Consider the following 21,201-nt stretch of genomic DNA (forward strand, 5'->3'; position numbering starts at 1 on the left):
ATTTACAAAGTAGATATTCTCTTTAAATGTGCCATGATTGTTTTGATTCAAGATTCAAGAGTTTATTCATCACAGACCTCTCAGAGTAAGGAGGATGGTTGATATGGTGGCCTGTAATGAAGGGTCTTAGATGGTTGAAAGAATATAATTTGGACGTCATGTTAATGTGTCTATATTAAACATCTAGAATTATAGGGATAAAAAGTCACATCTAGCTGAGTGTATCATGCATCTATAATATAAGTTAGATGCTTGATACTACTCCTCCTATGCTGGGTCCTCTCACTCAGCTAGATGTAACTGATGTGGGTCAATCAGAGCAGCTAGATGTGACTGATGGGTCAATCAGTCACCTGTGTGCAGATTGGATATCTGAAACGGCTTGATTTTGTTGATATCCAGGGGGATAGACATCAAAGGGCTTTAGAACAACATTTTGGGTAATTGTATGTCAACATACCAAAAAATGCAATAACATTGAAAAACATGATTTTCATTGTACTGAATCTTTATTAATATGCAAAAAGAAAAATTGCATAAATGAGCAATGCTATCACTGCTGGTTTTGTGGTTATTGTTGCTGCCCTGTCCCAATAGTGTGTGAATTATAACTGATGATCTAGATTCTAGTGAATTTTCTTTTGAATGGATGTCAGGAGTAAATATGATATTACATGCTTTTGGCATTTATTATCCAGGTAACCTAGAAATGCGTTCATCTGATATGCTGCTTATGTGTGTAACTTGGGAGGAGCTGGTGTAATGTTACTAGAATGCATACTGTACCCTGCTATGTGATCGCTTTGAGTGCTACTGTGCTGTAGATATTACAAAATATGCCCAACTAACGTTTCTGTGTGACTAATGATGAGTGTACTTACTGTGTCTGACATTGTTTTGTAACTTGAAAAATCTTTAAATGTTTTTTTTTGGCGCAAATATATATTTTTTACTAATCAATGCTTTTGCTTTGTGTGAAATGAATGAATGAATGAAAACTTTATTTAACAGATTGCAGAATGGGTACAATACAGTACGGCTCAATAGACACAATTGTTAAGGGGATGCAGACCAGAGAAAGACGTTTGTCTTGTTTACATCAGGGTCCCCCATTTTCAATTCATAGTAACATTTATGACATACACAACATACATGACATGATGACATTTATGGCATAGGGACATATGACATACAGGTATAGTACTGTTACATTTGTGACATATACGATATGCAAATATACAGTGTCGTGTGTTTTGTTAGTTTTTTTACAGAAAGTTGGCCTTTTACCGTGGACTTGATCGGTTGGTATTTGACCAACTATTTAATTAACATGAGCGTCTGAGTATGATATCTTATGTCCACAGGGGGGCAGACCAAATACTTGTACTATGGGCAGACCTATGGAAACAAATCTTTGTGAAATCAAAATATATCAACATTATATTTTGCATTGTCAAATCATATCTAGTATGGGTTTGTTCAGCCATTCTTGCATATGGGGATTTGTGAAAATAAACATTTTCCATAATCACGGGCAATTGTCTTGCATAATATGTAATTGCATTATCTTGCATAATAAGCCTCATTTCATTATACCCTTCTCGGGGACAATTGAAAAGTGAAAGCGGGTTATGAAAACGAAACAATAGATTTAAAATCACCTGTATAATTGAGTACACAATTGACTGATTGATTGAAAACTGTATTAACAGATAGCAGAATGGGTACAATACAGTACAGCTCAATACTAACAAGTGCTAAGAGGATGCGCCGCTGCGCATGAGTTTTATATTTAAGGCAACAATGTAACTCACTATATTGTCATCATGAATTGAAAATAGGGGACTCTGATGTAAACTAGACGAAAGTCTTTCTCTGGTCTGCATCCCCTTAACAATTGTGTGTATTGAGCCGTACTGTATTGTTGTACCCATTATGCAATCTGAGTATTTAATTTTAAGTTTTCAATCAATCAATGAAGACCAGACACATACTTTCGTCCTTTCGTCTTGTTTACATAAGGGTCCTCCATTTTCAATGCATAAGCACAATTAATTCAACTGCGAATTGTATGTGTTTCTTTAAAAACAGATGGTTTACATAAAATCTTTTATTTATTTATCATTTAAAGCAAACAAATAACCCTGTTCCGGAAAAGGGACATCATACCTTTCAGAAAAAGTAATTTTCATCTTAATATTGCAATGAAAACATATTTAACAGTAATGTATTATGTCCATGACAGCCAGGGTGGACATATCTCATGGTTTATTCTCTGAATATATGTGTGGGAGGGAGCTCAGCTTATATATATATTTCTACAACTTGAGTATCTACTATTTATGATGATGTCTGATATTATCGGCCGATATTGGCATTAAAATGTGATATTGGAAAATATCGGTATCGGTTTTCAAATATTATTATTATTATTATTTTTTTACATTTCTATAACCTTTATTCATTTATTTACCCAGGCAAGCAAGTAAGAACAAATTCTGATTTTATTTATTGTCAAAAGTATGCATTGATTGATTGATTGATTGATTGAAAACTTTATTAACAGATTATATACATTTGACGTAAAAACTGTACATTGGAGGAGGTTGGGTGGGTGGGGGGGCGGGGGGGGCTGTACATTGGAGGTGGGGGGGGGGCGTGTAGCTTTATGCCAAGCAAGCAGTGGAAAAATTTACCGTAGTGGCATGCAGTAATGCGCCTTTCATTTTCCGCCGCCCAGCGCCCAGGTCGTGCGGAAATAGGCTGTCTATTGCCATTCTCTTTGACAAACTCTAACCTTAACCAGCTCCTTAACAACGCCTAAACTTAACCGTTCTAACCTTAACCAACTCCGAAACAATGCCTAACCTTAACCATAGAAATTATATTGCCATTCTCTTTGACAAACTCTAACCTTAACCAGCTCCTTAACAGCGCCTAAACTTAACCGTTCTAACCTTAACCAACTCCGAAACAATGCCTAACCTTAATCGGCGAAAGAATACACGTTAAAAAAAAATCACGTTAAAAAATATTTTCGATGGGATTCGAACTCGCCAGCAAACAAGCCATAGGATCCACAGCCATGTGTCCTTGCCAATTGAGCTATTTGCTAGATAGTGAATAAGGGGCGGTGACTTATATATATTGAGCTCCGCTCGTGTCGCATGCGCGGGCACCTCGCGCGAGCACGCCGGCGCACGCACGCACCTGAGCGAGCACGCCGCCGCCGGTGCACGCACGGTAGCATTTGTCTGAAAAGAAGGGCGCTTTACCGCACTAGCGTGCGGTGACGAATGCGGAAGCATTTTTGCACTGCTTGCTTGGCATTAACGTACAGGCGGGGGGGGGGGGTTGGGTAGGGGGGGGACACTGTACACTGTACATTGGAATACTGACAAAGCCATACTTGGTCATTTACTGTACAACTGGGTTAGGATATTTGTAGGGGCCAGTTTCGAAATGCAGTCTCCCGTAGGTGTTCTTTGAGAGTGTTTTTGAAAGTGGGTAGTGATTCACATTCCTTTACAGCTTTGGGTAGGGCGTTCCACATTGATGTGGGATAATTGCGAAACGTGTTTAGTCCCTTGTTTGAGCCGAATCTGGGTTTAACATGATTTGTGGAGCTCCCTCTGGTGTTGTGATCGTGGTATTCACTGACCTTTGGGAAGTATTTTGACATGTACATGGGTACCTTGGTCGTGTAGTGTATCTTGTAGACCAGGCCCATTGCAAGTTGCTGTACTCTGTCGTCTACTCTGAGCCATCCTAGGTTGTCAAAGTGGGCAGGGGTGAGGTGGGTTCTAGGAGTCAGGTCAAGCAGTAGTCTGACTAGTTTGTTTTGAGATGTTTGTAATTTGGTTTTTAGTGCCTTTGAGGTGCTTTGGTACCATGAGGTGCAAGCATAGTAGTAGTACCCTTGAATGAGTGCTCCTGCCAGAGTCTTCAGGGTATTCTTGTTTACCAGAGAGGAGATCCGGTACAAAAATCGAGTTCGTTGGTTGACTTTTTTTTATTACATTGGATGCCATTATTGTCACAGGAAAGATTAGCCTCTAGGATGGAACCCAGGTAGGTAATTTCATCTTTCCTTGTGACAATATTGTCACCCACTGTAACTGAGAAGCCGTCGGTCTTGCTGAGTTTGTTATTTGAACCGAAGAGAATGGACTCTGTTTTGCCCATGTGTAATGATAGTTTGTTGTCGGCGAGCCATATGCAGATTTTGCCTAGTTCCGAGCTAAGGGTTTTTTCAACCTGTAACTTGTTCTTGTCAGAGACCAGCAGGGCTGAGTCGTCCGCAAACAGGAACAAGTTGCAGTCACAAGCTGACGACATGTCATTTGCATAAATTAGGAACAGTAGCGGTCCTAGTATGCTTCCTTGTGGAACACCACAGCGCACTGTGAGGGGGGGGGGGGGGGTAGGGTACCGTTTACCTCCACCATCTGTTCTCTCCCCTCCAGGTAGGATTGTATCCAGCTCACTGATAGACTATCAAAACCAATTGCTTTTAGCTTGTCAATCAGAATGGTGTGATTAGCCTCTAGGATGGAACCCATAATGCAACACATAATGTTGTGTTAATTCCACAACAAGAGATATGTAATGTTAATTACCTGAAATTATTCCGTTTTGGGGGGGGGGGGGGGGGGGGGCTGCATATATCGGTATCGGAAATTAAGAGTTGGACAATATCGGTATCGGTAAAAAAGCCAATATCCCTATCCCAGCATCCCTACTTTAAAATGTCTGAGTAGTGTGAGGGTTGATATTGACCCACATAGCACCACAAACATGATAAACTATTGAAATCAAACTTTTTTTTTTGTGTGCATCATCCACCACGCAGCAGACGCACAGCAGCGTGCGTGACAGCAGCTGGCTGTAGTGTTTCGCAGGAGGGCGCAAAGTGGAAAAAACCAAGGCAGCCAGAGAGAGACGCAGAGCCAGAGAGAGAGAGTTCGCACCGAACATCGGCGCGACTTGGAGAAGAAGAAACTAAACCAAAAAAAAAAACATCTCGGCAACAACCGTACCGCCACCGAAATGCCTCGGTGACTATAATTCGAGCTGTGTGGGATTTATATACCTCGGAGGGATTGACGGGACCGGGAGAGGGAGAAGATTAGAAGATGATTGAGCGTGAAGAAGAAGAAGTAAACAGCAGCGGAGGAGGAGAAAGTGTGTCTTCTGTGAACCTGGACGGGTCGCGAGCCACAACAACGTAACTCTGAGGAGCAGCAGCGCGTCGCGAGGCCGACACTCACACAGCAGCAGCCCGTTAGCCAGCGAGCTAACGACGCTACAGCCCGGGCTAACGTTACTACAGGTGTTAGCCAGCCGGACACACCACTAGCTCGACGCTCACTTAGACTGGTTATCGTTATAGCTAGTTATCCCATGACGTGACACCGAGCCGAAGTGAGTGAATGGTGTCTGTCTGTTATTAGTAGCTCGCCTGCTGGGTAAGCGAACCGACCATAGCGCGACATTGTTATTAGCTCGTTAGCTAGCCCTTTAGCTAGCTAGCTGCTGTGTTAAACGTTCCAGCAGCAGCAGCCAGGCTATAGCCTTAACTACAATACATGTGCTTTCCCCCCCGTGTAGCTACTATTAGCTTGCTGCCTGGTGGTCAACCTTATTCGACCCCTCGGGTGCGTGAGGTTTATTGTTGAGTTGACTGTTTTCTCCGTGCCTGGACGGACCCACCCACCCTCCACCAAGCACCAGATCTGGGGCCGATGCTGACGAGGCTCCAGCCCGGATCACGGCAACGTAAGGAGCCGCCACCACCACAGCCATGCAGCCTCAGCAGATCTATGACTTTTCAAGCGACGAGAACAGTCACAAATGGCGAGGCCTCTTCGTGCAAGCTTTGCGAAAGGTAAACGTTTTTTGTTGTTTGTTGTTGTCATTTCACTCCGCAAAGGAGGACGGTGGTTGTTGGAACAACTGTTGATGAATCGAGCGCACCCACCACCACCAGTCATCTCTAAATCAATCAACATGTTTGTGCCCGTGATTGTGATGATTGAAAATGGGGGACCCTGATGTAAACAAGACAAACGTCTTTCTCTGGTCTCCATCCCCTTAACAATTGTGTGTATTGAGCTGTACTGTATTGTACCAATTCTGCAATCTGTTAAATAAAGTTTTCATTCATTCATTCATTGTGAATTGAATGACACTGTGAGGGGGGGGTCTCTCTTCAGTGTACAGAAACGATGCCCCGATTTGCTTACCTTATTGACATACATACACGTCTATCACTACTACTGAAGCATTATTGTCGAGGAGACTTTACAAGCTTCTCTTTCTGTTCTGTACCCCCCAGCAGCCAAAAACAGCAAAGCTATGCCAGTCATCATGGAACCTGTGTATTCTCTATTCCGTCTAATGTATCTGGTGTTTTGTGGTCTTGTCTGATCAGTCTTATCACCCAGTGTCCTCCATACAATGATCCCACTTGTGTTTTGGTGGAAGTCGGTTCGTTTTGACCGAAAGTCAGGGTTAAGTACAGTGTCTTGAACCACCGATGATGGTGTTTGGTCGTTATGTAGACCTTGTTTCACACCTCGCAAATAGCAGAACATCAAGGCGATAACTCCCAACTGACGTGCCAACGACGTTGTATAGACGTCTGGGGGGGATGCTTGTGTGAGCACATACAGTAATTTTCCTCGTTTGCGATTTGTAGCGAAGAGGTTTCGTCTTCTTCACAGAGCAGCGGGAACTGATGACAGCTGTTTCGATTGTCTGTTGATGTGGGGTTTCCCCCCCTCAACCACCGAACAGGTTGTCGACCTGATTCTCATGAACCTGAAACTGTCAAGGCCCCGGAAAGGAAACTTCTCCAGCTCGAGGAAACTAACCTTCTTACTGTCTTAGTATCTTCTTACTATTATGTATGTACCTACCTACTACTAGCTACTATACCTATACTACTACCTAACATACTAATATGCCTATACTACTATGCTACTATATACGTCGTATACTACTACCTATCATACTAATGAATTATGTCTATAATTATGCACTCAAGTTCTACATGATTTGATGAACAATGCCACTGACACAGAGGTGTACCCTCCTGCTGACTTGTTGTTCATAATGTGTACGTCACTTTGGATAAAAGCATCAGCTAAATGACTGAATGTAAATGTAAACGGGCGAAGCCTGGCTTTCGTTTTGACGGCTTCAGTCTCCAGATGAAGCCTGGCTTTCTTTCTGACCGCTTCAGTCTCCAGATGAAGCCTGGCTTTCTTTCTGACCGCTTCAGTCTCCAGATGAAGCCTGGCTTTCTTTCTGACGGCTTCAGTCTCCAGATGAAGCCTGGCTTTCTTTCTGACGGCTTCAGTCTCCAGATGAAGCCTGGCTTTCTTTCTGACCGCTTCAGTCTCCAGACGAAGCCTGGCTTTCTTTCTGACCGCTTCAGTCTCCAGATGAAGCCTGGCTTTCTTTCTGACCGCTTCAGTCTCCAGACGAAGCCTGGCTTTCTTTCTGACTGCCTTGCTCTCTCTTCCCCCCCCCCCCCCCCCCGCTTTATGTTGATTTCAATTCTGTTTACAATTGAGAATTGACCTATCTCAAACCCTGCCTCCTTTTTCTCGATCCTCCAATCACACCTGTCGCTGTTCCCAGCAACAGTTGTGATTGCAGGATCAAGAAAACGGGGGCCGGGTTCGAGATAGGTCACTATCATCCTCTTCTAGGGCAGAGCAAGGTGGACTATTTCAGCGGGGCACCAGTGAATGTGATATTTCTTTTTTAATGCAATTGCATTTTTAGTCATAAGTTTCAAATAAAAATGTCCTTATGCACTAGTTCAGTAGCGTATATCGTGGGAGAAATACTTTTTTACTTCGTCTCTCCTATTGGATTTCCAGGATATTGCATTCTTTAATATCACAACATCAACATGAATTCAATATATATGGTTTCCTCAGTCTCCCTCTATAGCCCTCAGTCTTACTTTAGCCAGTGAACATATGACTCATGTAAGACTTTTAGAAAACCCAGTTATTGCCGTTCTATTGTTTTGCTCCCATCCCCCCTTTTTTGCCTCATCATCCGCTCATCATCCGTTCGACGTAGACCCACATCTTATGATAGTAAATCATGGAGTCTTAAACTCTTCCTGGGCTCATGACTCGAACGAGAACCTTCTAGTCTCATCCCGTGACCCGAGCTCATGAACACATACTATTGTAATGTGTTGTCCTGCGGGGGGGAAACTGGGGACCCACCGAAGGCAGAGGCACGGCCCACTCTGGGCCCCCGACCCATAGTGTAAGAAACACCGTCGAGAGAGATCCCCTGTGTTCGCTCGGAGCGCTCCTTTACCTCCTAAAGGGACGGGCGGATGATGTGAAAACGTTGCTCTCTCGACGAGATCCACGCGGTTTGCCCCCCGTGTACAGGGAGTCGGCCAGACTTTTAAAAAAAGAAAAAAAAGCCTCAAAGGTTTTATAGTTTGTCTATTTGTGGAAGAGTTGTCTTGTTCTGATGGGGGGGGGGGGGGGGGGGGGGTTAAGAGCCACTCCTGGGCTTAAGAGAGGGACATGTGCTCCAGCGACAAAGCTTTGTCGTGCTCTACAGAGGAGATAGGACGCAGATAAACTTGAGTACCGTGGATCTAAAGCTCTGTGTAAACTGTACAAGAGGGGAAGTTGCTTGGAGGGCTGATACATTTGTGTCGTTGAAACGGCTTCAAAATACAGAAGTATAGCTTCGTCTAAGTTATGAAACCGGCCTGTGGCTTCCCAGGCAGCCAAGCAGTCATTCAGTGTTTGTTGTTCTATTAACCCTTTCACTGCCACACGACAAAGGGTTAACCCTTTTCACAGCGGGCCACACTGCAGAAGGTAACCCTTTCACTACCACACTACAGACTGTTTATGTTTATGTTTTATTTAGGATCCCCATTAGCTTTTGCACTTGACAAAAGCTATTCTTCCTGGGGTCCGGCACACACAACGATACAACAATATTCAATACATTACATCATTATCAACATCAATTACATCATTATCAACATCAGTTAGGATGAAATTGTACAAGATATTTATTAGTAAAAAGTATTAAAATAAAATAATTAAAATAAAATAAATAGTGCTTCCTGAGTGCTTAAACTGTCTGTAGTGTGGTAGTGAAAGGCTTAACATTCTGCAGTGTGGTAGTGAAAGGGTTAACCCTCTATTACCACACAACGTGGTGAGCTCCTCCTCCCCCCCCGGTGATGATTTGGCAACAAGCGAAGTGCCACGTAACTTTGAACTTATCATACGTCTCATCAAGGCAAATATTATTATTTATGCTGGACCTCGGAGCCGAGTGAATCACCCTTTCAAACCGGTGGGCGCTGCTGCTAACGCAATTAAGGCCCCGCGTGACGACATCACTTTCACAGGATAACAACACCACCAGCAGATGATGTTGTCTCGTATCTCCAGTCCACACAGTGCTGTAGAGAGACTGTGTGCGGTGATGATGAATCAGATTAAACTGTTGAGCGAGCAGGTGGTGGTGGTGGTGGTGGTGCTGCTGCTGGGGGTGGGGTGCTGCTGGTGAGGGGGGGGCTGCTGCTGCTGATGGGGGTGGGGGGGGGGGGGGGGGGTGCTGTTGCTGGGTCTCGTTGTCTCAACTCGTTGCTGGAGCGCCGGAGGGGGAGCCTGTCCGACTGACTCAACAGAGGTTTCTTATGGTTTACTTTAGACTGAGGGTGACTCGCTGTTTTTCACAGCTGGCCACAGGGGGTTTCCTTGTCAGTTAGCTGCCCTGTCGGTGGGCCTCATCCACACCCCCCACTCACTCACACACACACACACACACACACACACACACACACACACAGGGCCTCATCCACGCCCCCCACTCACTCACACACACACACACACACACAGGGCCTCATCCACGCCCCCCACTCACTCACACACACACACACACACACAGGGCCTCATCCACGCCCCCCACTCACTCACACACACACACACACACACACACACACACACACACACACACAGGGCCTCATCCACGCCCCCCACTCACTCACACACACACACACACACAGGGCCTCATCCACGCCCCCCACTCACTCACACACACACACACACACACACACACAGGGCCTCATCCACGCCCCCCACTCACTCACACACACACACACACACACACACACACACACACACACACAGGGCCTCATCCACGCCCCCCACTCACTCACACACACACACACACACACACAGGGCCTCATCCACGCCCCCCACTCACTCACACACACACACACACACACACAGGGCCTCATCCACGCCCCCCACTCACTCACACACACACACACACACACAGGGCCTCATCCACGCCCCCCACTCACTCACACACACACACACACACACACACACAGGGCCTCATCCACGCCCCCCACTCACTCACACACACACACACACACACACAGGGCCTCATCCACGCCCCCCACTCACTCACACACACACACACACACACACAGGGCCTCATCCACGCCCCCCACTCACTCACACACACACACACACACACAGGGCCTCATCCACGCCCCCCACTCACTCACACACACACACACACACACAGGGCCTCATCCACGCCCCCCACTCACTCACACACACACACACACACAGGGCCTCATCCACGCCCCCCACTCACTCACACACACACACACACACACACACACAGGGCCTCATCCACGCCCCCCACTCACTCACACACAGGGCCTCATCCTCGCCCCCCACTCACTCACACACACACACACACAGGGCCTCATCCACGCCCCCCACTCACTCACACACACACACACAAACAGGGCCTCATCCACGCCCCCCACTCACACACACACACATACACACACAGGGCCTCATCCACGCCCCCCACTCACACACACACACACACACACAGGGCCTCATCCTCGCCCCCCACTCACTCACTCACACACACACACACACACAGGGCCTCATCCACGCCCCCCACTCTCTCACTCACACACACACACACACACACACACACACACACACACACACACAGGGCCTCATCCTCGCCCCCCACTCACTCACACACACACACACACACAGGGCCTCATCCACGCCCCCACTCACACACACACACACACACACACACAGGGCCTCATCCACGCCCCCACTCACACACACACACACACACACACACAGGGCCTCATCCACGCCCCCCACTCACACACACACACACAGGGCTTCATCCACACCACCCACTCTCACACACACACACACACACACACACCCACAGGGCCTCATCCACGCCCCCCACTCTCACACACACACCCACAGGGCCTCATCCACGCCCCCCACTCACTCACACCAGTTCCTAGGGCTGGGTATCTGAGAGCTGTGTCATCTACTGTAGGTATCGACTGAATCATGTCGCTCTGACCTGGTGTGGAAAAATGTTGAGGCTGCCGAAACGGGGAAACTTGGAATTGTCAAGGAAACTGTTTTTGCTGCGAGTCATTACTGCTGTTATTGTAACCAACATAGTTATTATATATCCAACATGGCCGGTCTAGTAAATATGTGAGCTAGGTGTGTAACTAACGATGCATCGATTAATCGAAATGCATCAATTCTAATGTGACGATTCAACTGCATCGATTTGAAAATGTTATCGAAATAAATTTTTAATTTATTTTTAATTTTGTTTTATGTTTTTTTTTTGTGTAATTGTTTTTATTGACCTATAGTCCATTCGACTATCAGTTCCCCCAGCCACATTTGTGTATTACATTTTTTTGGGGGAATTAACTGATAGAAAATGTATAAAAAATTATCGAATCGAATTGTGGTCAAATGAAGAGATTTCATGATTCATTGAATCGTTGCCTGAATAATCGAAATTAATCGTTGTGAGGTCGCATCGTTACACCCCTAATGTGAGCGATACGGTTTTATTCACACAAAGTAAAAAAAAGTATAGTATAGTTGTGGTATCTGTCAGGGTTTTTCAATCGATACTCGTAATAGTTCATGTAGAACCTCTCTGTGACCTGATGTTGTTGTTTTCTCCAGAACATGCCATGGTCTATTATAACAGAAACCAGCCTTTTAAGAGTTTTTATTATTATTATCATAATGACATTTTACTGGCTGCTTTGTCCCAAAGCGCTGTACATGGTACCCGTTTTAGCTCGGGGTGCCCCCCCCCCCCCCCCCGGTTGGAATCGAACCCCCCGACCCCGGCAGTGTTGCGCTTCACCTGGAGCAGTGGACCACATTATTAAGACTATTATCTTTTTTTAAAAGCTGCCATTACACCTCCCACTATCGCTCTAGAAACACGTAGAATCTGACTATAAAGAAAGGTAGTTCCTCAAACATTCACACACTATACAGTTTTGGTTGTTTTATAGTTATATCGAGGTGGGAGACGCAAGACCTTCAGAAGTTATTATAGTCAGTCATCCTCCAAGGTGTCAAGAAGATAAGATAAGTTATTCCTTTATTGATCCCCTTGGGGAAATCTGGTCGTCATAGCAGCAGGGGGGGGAGGGGAGGAGGGACATGTATGGGCAGGGTAATAGATGAAAGACATACATTTCGGCGCTATGATTAGCTCTGAATATGAGAAAGATGAACGGAGTAAAAGTAAACATTGTAAACAAGGTGCAGTACACACAAGGTACCCCCACTGGTACACCCCCCTACGTCATACGTTTGTAGTCTGTGTGCATGTTTAGGTGGTTATGAGTCAGACTTATTTTCTTTTAATAATGCTACTATATGCAGCAGATGATGCACCATGTAGACTTGCCTCAGCGACGGGTCACTGTGCCCCCCCCCCCCACCACCACCACCGTGGCGCTAATGGTCACGTGACATTATGCCGCGGGCCCGGCGCGGAGGGTCCCGGTTTGTGTGGTCTGCATAGTCCCGACTCCCGGCCGTCTCTGCGCGGTCCCGTCTGTGTCTGCACGGTCCCGTCTGTGTCTGCACGGTCCCGTCTGTGTCTGCACGGTCCCGTCTGTGTCTGCACGGTCCCGTCTGTGTCTGCACGGTCCCGTCTGTGTCTGCACGGTCCTGTCTGTGTCTGCACGGTCCTGTCTGTGTCTGCTGCACGGTCCCGTCTGTGTCTGCACGGTCCCGTCTGTGTCTGCACGGTCCCGTCTGTGTCTGCACGGTCCCGTCCGTGTCTGCACGGTCCCGTCTGTGTCTGCACGGTCCTGTCTGTGTCTGCACGGTCCCGTCTGTGTCTGCAAGGTCCTGTCTGTGTCTGCACGGTCCTGTCTGTGTCTGCACGGTCCCGTCTGTGTCTGCACGGTCCCGTCTGTGTCTGCACGGTCCCGTCTGTGTCTGCACGGTCCCGTCTGTGTCTGCACGGTCCCGTCTGTGTCTGCACGGTCCCGTCCGTGTCTGCACGGTCCCGTCTGTGTCTGCACGGTCCCGTCTGTGTCTGCACGGTCCCGTCTGTGTCTGCACGGTCCCGTCTGTGTCTGCACGGTCCCGTCTGTGTCTGCACGGTCCCGTCTGTGTCTGCACGGTCCCGTCTGTGTCTGCTGCACGGTCCCGTCTGTGTCTGCACGGTCCCGTCTGTGTCTGCTGCACGGTCCCGTCTGTCTGCACGGTCCCGTCTGTGTCTGCTGCACGGTCCCGTCTGTCTGCACGGTCCCGTCTGTGTCTGCTGCACGGTCCCGTCTGTGTCTGCACGGTCCCGTCTGTGTCTGCACGGTCCCGTCTGTGTCTGCTGCACGGTCCCGTCTGTGTCTGCACGGTCCCGTCTGTGTCTGCACGGTCCCGTCTGTGTCTGCACGGTCCCGTCTGTGTCTGCACGGTCCCGTCTGTGTCTGCACGGTCCCGTCTCTGTGTCTGCACGGTCCCGGCCTTGTCTGCACGGTCCCGGCTGTCCCTGCCGCCCGTGGCTCGTGCCTGGTGCTATGCGAGAGCGTCACTTAGCCCCCGACACGCTGCTGTTAATAATAACTGTGCATTCTCCCTGTCTGCTGTTTCACTGGAGCTGGGAGAAAGGCCAGGGCTGCCCGCTGGATACAGTTTCACTCCCGTTGCCATGTTGAGTTAAGCTGAGCAGGCTTGACGGCGGAGTTTCACACGGTGCTCGCTCTCCCCTCTCTCTCCCTGCTTTCTCGCCCCTCTCTCCCTGCTCTCTCTCCCTGCTTTCTCTCCCCTCTCTCCCTGCTCTCTCTCCCTGCTTTCTCGCCCCTCTCTCCCTGCTTTCTCGCTCCCCTCTCTCCCTGCTCTCTCTCCCTGCTTTCTCGCCCCTCTCTCCCTGCTCTCTCTCCCTGCTTTCTCGCCCCTCTCTCCCTGCTTTCTCGCCCCTCTCTCCCTGCTCTCTCTCCCCTCTCTCCCTGCTCTCTCTCCCCTCTCTCCCTGCTTTCTCGCCCCTCTCTCCCTGCTCTCTCTCCCTGCTTTCTCGCCCCTCTCTCCCTGCTCTCTCTCCCTGCTTTCTCGCCCCTCTCTCCCTGCTTTCTCGCCCCTCTCTCCCTGCTTTCTCGCCCCTCTCTCCCTGCTTTCTCGCCCCTCTCTCCCTGCTCTCTCTCCCTGCTCTCCCCTCTCTCCATGCTCTCTCGCCCCTCTCTCCCTGCTCTCTCCATGCTCTCCATGCTCTCTCGCCCCTCTCCTGCTCTCTCCATGCTCTCACCCCTCTCTCCCTGCTCTCTCCCTGCTCTCTCTCCCTGCTCTCTCTCCCTGCTCTCTCCCTGCTCTCTCTCCATGCTCTCTCTCCCTGCTCTCTCCCTGCTCTCTCCCTGCTCTCTCTCCCTGCTCTCTCTTCCTGCTCTCTCTCCATGCTCTCTCTTCCTGCTCTCTCTCCCTGCTCTCTCTCCCTGCTCTCTCCCTGCTCTCTCTCCATGCTCTCTCCATGCTCTCTCTCCCTGCTCTCTCTCCCTGCTCTCTCTCCCTGCTCTCTCCCTGCTCTCTCCCTGCTCTCTCTCCCTGCTCTCTCCCTGCTCTCTCCCTGCTCTCTCCCTGCTCTCTCCCTGCTCTCTCCCTGCTCTCTCTCCATGCTCTCTCTCCCTGCTCTCTCCATGCTCTCTCTCCATGCTCTCTCCATGCTCTCTCTCCCTGCTCTCTCTCCCTGCTCTCTCTCCCTGCTCTCTCTCCCTGCTCTCTCCCTGCTCTCTCCCTGCTCTCTCTCCATGCTCTCTCTCCCTGCTCTCTCCCTGCTCTCTCTCCCTGCTCTCTCTCCCTGCTCTCTTCCTGCTCTCTCCCTGCTCTCTCCCTGCTCTCTCTCCCTGCTCTCTCCCTGCTCTCTCCCTGCTCTCTCTCCCTGCTCTCTCTCCCTGCTCTCTCCATGCTCTCTCTCCCTGCTCTCTCCCTGCTCTCTCTCCCTGCTCTCTCTCCATGCTCTCTCCATGCTCTCTCCCTGCTCTCTCTCCCTGCTCTCTCCCTGCTCTCTCTCCCTGCTCTCTCTCCCTGCTCTCTCCCTGCTCTCTCCATGCTCTCTCTCCCTGCTCTCACTGCTCTCTCTCCCTGCTCTCTCTCCCTGCTCTCTCCCTGCTCTCTCCCTGCTCTCTCCCTGCTCTCTCCCTGCTCTCTCCCTGCTCTCTCCCTGCTCTCTCCCTGCTCTCTCTCCATGCTCTCTCTCCCTGCTCTCTCCATGCTCTCTCTCCATGCTCTCTCCATGCTCTCTCTCCCTGCTCTCTCTCCCTGCTCTCTCTCCCTGCTCTCTCTCCCTGCTCTCTCCCTGCTCTCTCCCTGCTCTCTCTCCATGCTCTCTCTCCCTGCTCTCTCCCTGCTCTCTCTCCCTGCTCTCTCTCCCTGCTCTCTTCCTGCTCTCTCCCTGCTCTCTCCCTGCTCTCTCTCCCTGCTCTCTCCCTGCTCTCTCCCTGCTCTCTCTCCCTGCTCTCTCTCCCTGCTCTCTCCATGCTCTCTCTCCCTGCTCTCTCCCTGCTCTCTCTCCCTGCTCTCTCTCCATGCTCTCTCCATGCTCTCTCCCTGCTCTCTCTCCCTGCTCTCTCCCTGCTCTCTCTCCCTGCTCTCTCTCCCTGCTCTCTCCCTGCTCTCTCCATGCTCTCTCTCCCTGCTCTCACTGCTCTCTCTCCCTGCTCTCTCTCCCTGCTCTCTCTCCCTGCTCTCACTGCTCTCTCTCCCTGCTCTCTCTCCATGCTCTCTCCCTGCTCTCTCCCTGCTCTCACTGCTCTCTCTCCATGCTCTCTCTCCCTGCTCTCTCTCCATGCTCTCTCTCCCTGCTCTCTCCATGCTCTCTCTCCCTGCTCTCTCCCTGCTCTCTCCATGCTCTCTCTCCCTGCTCTCACTGCTCTCTCTCCCTGCTCTCACTGCTCTCTCTCCATGCTCTCTCTCCCTGCTCTCTCCATGCTCTCTCTCCCTGCTCTCTCCCTGCTCTCTCTCCCTGCTCTCTCTCCATGCTCTCTCTCCCTGCTCTCTCCCTGCTCTCTCTCCCTGCTCTCTCCCTGCTCTCTCTCCCTGCTCTCTCCCTGCTCTCTCTCCCTGCTCTCTCCATGCTCTCTCTCCATGCTCTCTCCCTGCTCTCTCTCCCTGCTCTCTCCCTGCTCTCTCTCCCTGCTCTCTCCCTGCTCTCTCCCTGCTCTCTCTCCCTGCTCTCTCTCCCTGCTCTCTCCCTGCTCTCTCTCCCTGCTCTCTCTCCCTGCTCTCTCTCCCTGCTCTCTCTGCTCTCTCCCTGCTCTCTCTCCATGCTCTCTCTCCATGCTCTCTCTCCATGCTCTCTCTCCCTGCTCTCTCTCCCTGCTCTCTCTCCCTGCTCTCTCTCCATGCTCTCTCTCCATGCTCTCTCTCCCTGCTCTCTCTCCCTGCTCTCTCCCTGCTCTCTCTCCCTGCTCTCTCTCCATGCTCTCTCTCCCTGCTCTCTCTCCCTGCTCTCTCCCTGCTCTCTCTCCCTGCTCTCTCTCCCTGCTCTCTCTCCCTGCTCTCTCCATGCTCTCTCCCTGCTCTCTCTCCCTGCTCTCTCTCCCTGCTCTCTCCCTGCTCTCTCTCCATGCTCTCTCTCCCTGCTCTCTCCATGCTCTCTCTCCCTGCTCTCCATGCTCTCTCTCCCTGCTCTCTCTCCCTGCTCTCTCCCTGCTCTCTCTCCATGCTCTCTCTCCCTGCTCTCTCCCTCCTCTCTCTCCCTGCTCTCTCTCCCTGCTCTCTCTCCCTGCTCTCTCTCCCTGCTCTCTCTCCCTGCTCTCTCCCTGCTCTCTCTCCCTGCTCTCTCTCCCTGCTCTCTCTCCCTGCTCTCTCTCCCTGCTCTCTCTCCCTGCTCTCTCTCCCTGCTCTCTCTCCATGCTCTCTCTCCCTGCTCTCTCCCTGCTCTCTCCCTGCTCTCTCTCCCTGCTCTCTCTCCCTGCTCTCTCTCCCTGCTCTCTCTCCATGCTCTCTCTCCCTGCTCTCTCCCTGCTCTCTCCCTGCTCTCTCTCCCTGCTCTCTCTCCCTGCTCTCTCCCTGCTCTCTCTCCATGCTCTCTCTCCCTGCTCTCTCCATGCTCTCTCTCCCTGCTCTCCATGCTCTCTCTCCCTGCTCTCTCTCCCTGCTCTCTCCCTGCTCTCTCTCCATGCTCTCTCTCCCTGCTCTCTCCCTGCTCTCTCCCTCCTCTCTCTCCCTGCTCTCTCTCCCTGCTCTCTCTCCCTGCTCTCTCTCCCTGCTCTCTCCCTGCTCTCTCTCCCTGCTCTCTCTCCCTGCTCTGCTCTCTCTCCCTGCTCTCTCTCCCTGCTCTCTCTCCCTGCTCTCTCTCCCTGCTCTCTCTCCCTGCTCTCTCTCCATGCTCTCTCTCCCTGCTCTCTCCCTGCTCTCTCCCTGCTCTCTCTCCCTGCTCTCTCTCCCTGCTCTCTCTCCCTGCTCTCTCTCCCTGCTCTCTCCCTGCTCTCTCCCTGCTCTCTCCCTGCTCTCTCTCCCTGCTCTCTCTCCCTGCTCTCTCCATGCTCTCCCTGCTCTCTCCCTGCTCTCTCCCTGCTCTCTCTCCCTGCTCTCTCCCTGCTCTCTCTCCCTGCTCTCTCCCTGCTCTCTCTCCCTGCTCTCTCTCCCTGCTCTCTCTCCCTGCTCTCTCTCCCTGATCTCTCCCTGCTCTCTCCCTGCTCTCTCTCCCTGCTCTCTCCATGCTCTCTCTCCCTGCTCTCTCCATGCTCTCTCTCCCTGCTCTCTCCCTGCTCTCACTGCTCTCTCCATGCTCTCTCACTGCTCTGTAGTCTGCGCTCCCTGGCTTGGGTTCAGCGCAAAATCTTTGAGATGTTCAGGGAAGTTCGTGGAGAGATGAGTGAAATTGGCGGAGGGGTTTTCAAGAGGAGAATAAATAATAAGAGTGAGGGATGCACCGATACTGACAGCGCATATCGGATATCTTTACAATGCCAGGCTAAAATTGAATATTGGTATCAGAGAATTTCCCTGATACTGTAAGGTCCAAGTCTATTCTGCCCTGCAGAAGCTAACATAACACAGATGTGCAAACGGTGAAATTGAGAAGAATGGCTTTAAAGTTATTTGACTATCCAGTGTGATTATGTAGTACTAGTTACTGCAATTCTTTATACCCCTTTTCTCTAAAAACTGAGCAAGATTGAACTACTTTGTCACAAGATAAAACGGATATTAAAAGAAGTTCAATTAGAATCTTTTTTAGTTACTGCGGTTAGCTTCTGCAGGGCAGTGTACTGTCAATTAATAACTTAATTAGGGATTCCCCGTTTTTTGCCACCGATGTCGATCACCGATCGTCTATGAGCCATATTGGCCGATACAGATGCCGATCGTTTTTGGTTTTATAAAAAAAAAATCAAATTAAATATATAGGAGGGGGAGGGGGAGGGGCAGTGCGCTGCAGCTCTGTGTGCCTGAGAGAGAAGTCAGCGAGTGAGAATTCCACTAAGAATTGGATAATGTTTTTCGATTGGATCGGAATTCACCGATCTCATATTTATACTGAATATCGGCCGATACCGATCGGTGGCCGATCGATCGGGGGCATCCCTAAACTTAATTGAAGTAATGGATCTGATCGATACTTTGTATCGGCTGATATCTAAAGTCTAGGTATCCGTATCGGGACTGAACAAGCGTGACCGGTGCATCCCTGATGAGAGCTGATCTTCACGGCATGTGTTTTAAACGCCTGAGATGTCCACTCGGTTGGAAATAATTCAGGAAATTCAGTGTCAACCTTTCAGTCCCGTTCTCCTCCTCTGCCTGGTGCACTGCCTTCTTGTTTCCACTCGAGGTGCGGAGATTCGTCACGGCGCAACACCCACACAACACTGTGCGCTACACCCACACAACACCGCACGTTACACCCACACAACACCGTGCGCTACACCCACACAACACCGCACGTTACACCCACACAACACCATGCGCTACACCCACACGACACCGCACGCTACACCCACACAACACCACACACTACACCCACACGACCCGCACGCGTGTAGCGTAATGACAAGCAAGCAGTGCAAAAATGCGGAAGCATTCGTCACCGCACGCCACTACGGTAAAGCGCCTTTCTTTTCAGGCCCGCTTTGGGAGCTGTCGCGCGGAAATAGGCTGTCTATTGCCATTCTCTTTGACAAACTCTAACCTTAACCAGCTCCTTAACAGCGCCTAAACTTAACCGTTCTAACCTTAACCAACTCCGAAACAATGCCTAACCTTAACCTTAACCTTAACCATGCCTAACCTTAACCATAGAAAGAATATTGCCATTCTCTTTGACAAACTCTAACCTTAACCAGCTCCTTAACAGCGCCTAAACTTAACCGTTCTAACCTTAACCAACTCCGAAACAATGCCTAACCTTAACCTTAACCTTAACCATGCCTAACCTTAACCATAGAAAGAATATTGCCATTCTCTTTGACAAACTCTAACCTTAACCAGCTCCTTAACAGCGCCTAAACTTAACCGTTCTAACCTTAACCAACTCCGAAACAATGCCTAACCTTAACCTTAACCTTAACCATGCCTAACCTTAACCGGCGAAAGAATACATGTTAAAAAAAAAGTCATGTTAAAAAAAAATATTTGATGGATTCGAACTCGCCAGCAAACGAGCCGTAGGATCCACAGCCATGCAGTCTTGCCAATTGAGCTATTTCTGGATACTGAATAAGGGGCGGTGACTTATATATATTGAGCTCCGCTCGTGTCGAACCAAGGCGGGATCTCATGCGCATGCGCGGGCACGCCGGCGCACGCACGCACCTGGGCGCTGGGCGAAGGAAAATGAAAGGCGCATTACCGCACGCCACTACGGTAGAATGCTTCCGCATTCTTGCACTGCTTGCTTGTCATTAAGGAACAGGCGACCCGCACGCTACACCCACACGACCCGCACGCTACACCCCACACGACCCGCACGCTACACCCACACGACACCACACACTACACCCACACAACACCGCACGCTACACCCACACGACACCACACGCTACACCCACACGACACCACACACTACACCCACACAACACCGCACGCTACACCCACACGACACCACACGCTACACCCACACGACACCACACACTACACCCACACAACACCGCACGCTACACCCACACGACCCGCACGCTACACCCACACGACCCGCACCGTGCGCTACACCCACACAACACCGCACGCTACACCCACACGACCCGCACCGTGCGCTACACCCACACGACCCGCACGCTACACCCACACGACCCGCACCGTGCGCTACACCCACACATGACACGCACCGTGCGCTACACCCACACGACACCGCACGCTACACCCACACATGACACGCACCGTGCGCTACACCCACACGACACCGCACGCTACACCCACACATGACACGCACCGTGCGCTACACCCACACACCGCACCATGCCGTCACCATGTGCTACACCCACAAGCCGTAGGAAATAAGGGTCTTTCAGAGAGCAGGGATTGACTTCTACCACATTCTATCTGAAAGCCCTGTAGCGGTTTAATTGGATTTTAGTCCCATGTTTTAGAGCTAGATAAAGAATGAAGTTAAAAAGTCTAAGATAAGATATTCCTTTCTCGATCCCCTTGGGGAAATTTGGGCGTCGTAGCAGCAGGGGGGAGGGGAGGTACAGGCAGGGTAATGGTGGAAGGACATAAATATAGGCAATGAAATGAGATCTGAATATAAAAACATGAGGAAAAAATAAACGGTGTAAACAGTATAATTAACTGAAAAATAAAGTGAGGTGCTGCAGATCAGGGTCTGTACGCCCAATCAGTTATATTATACCTTACATTA

General features: G+C 49.9%; 1 protein-coding gene across 1 annotated transcript in view; it reads left to right on the forward strand.

Annotated features, from left to right (window-relative positions):
• The first annotated feature begins 5,088 nt into the window (after positions 1-5,088).
• The window catches only part of sos2 (son of sevenless homolog 2), a 90,509-nt gene continuing 74,396 nt past the window's right edge, over positions 5,089-21,201 (forward strand). The window contains exon 1 of the mRNA XM_084309954.1: positions 5,089-5,887. Within this exon, the coding sequence (XP_084166080.1) occupies positions 5,804-5,887 (84 nt within the window). The 5' untranslated portion in view covers positions 5,089-5,803. The remainder of the gene's footprint in view (positions 5,888-21,201) is intronic.

The sequence above is a fragment of the Notolepis coatsorum genome (genome assembly GCF_963971535.1).
Source record: "Notolepis coatsorum genome assembly, chromosome: 3".
NCBI classification, from domain to species: Eukaryota; Metazoa; Chordata; class Actinopteri; order Aulopiformes; family Paralepididae; genus Notolepis; species Notolepis coatsorum.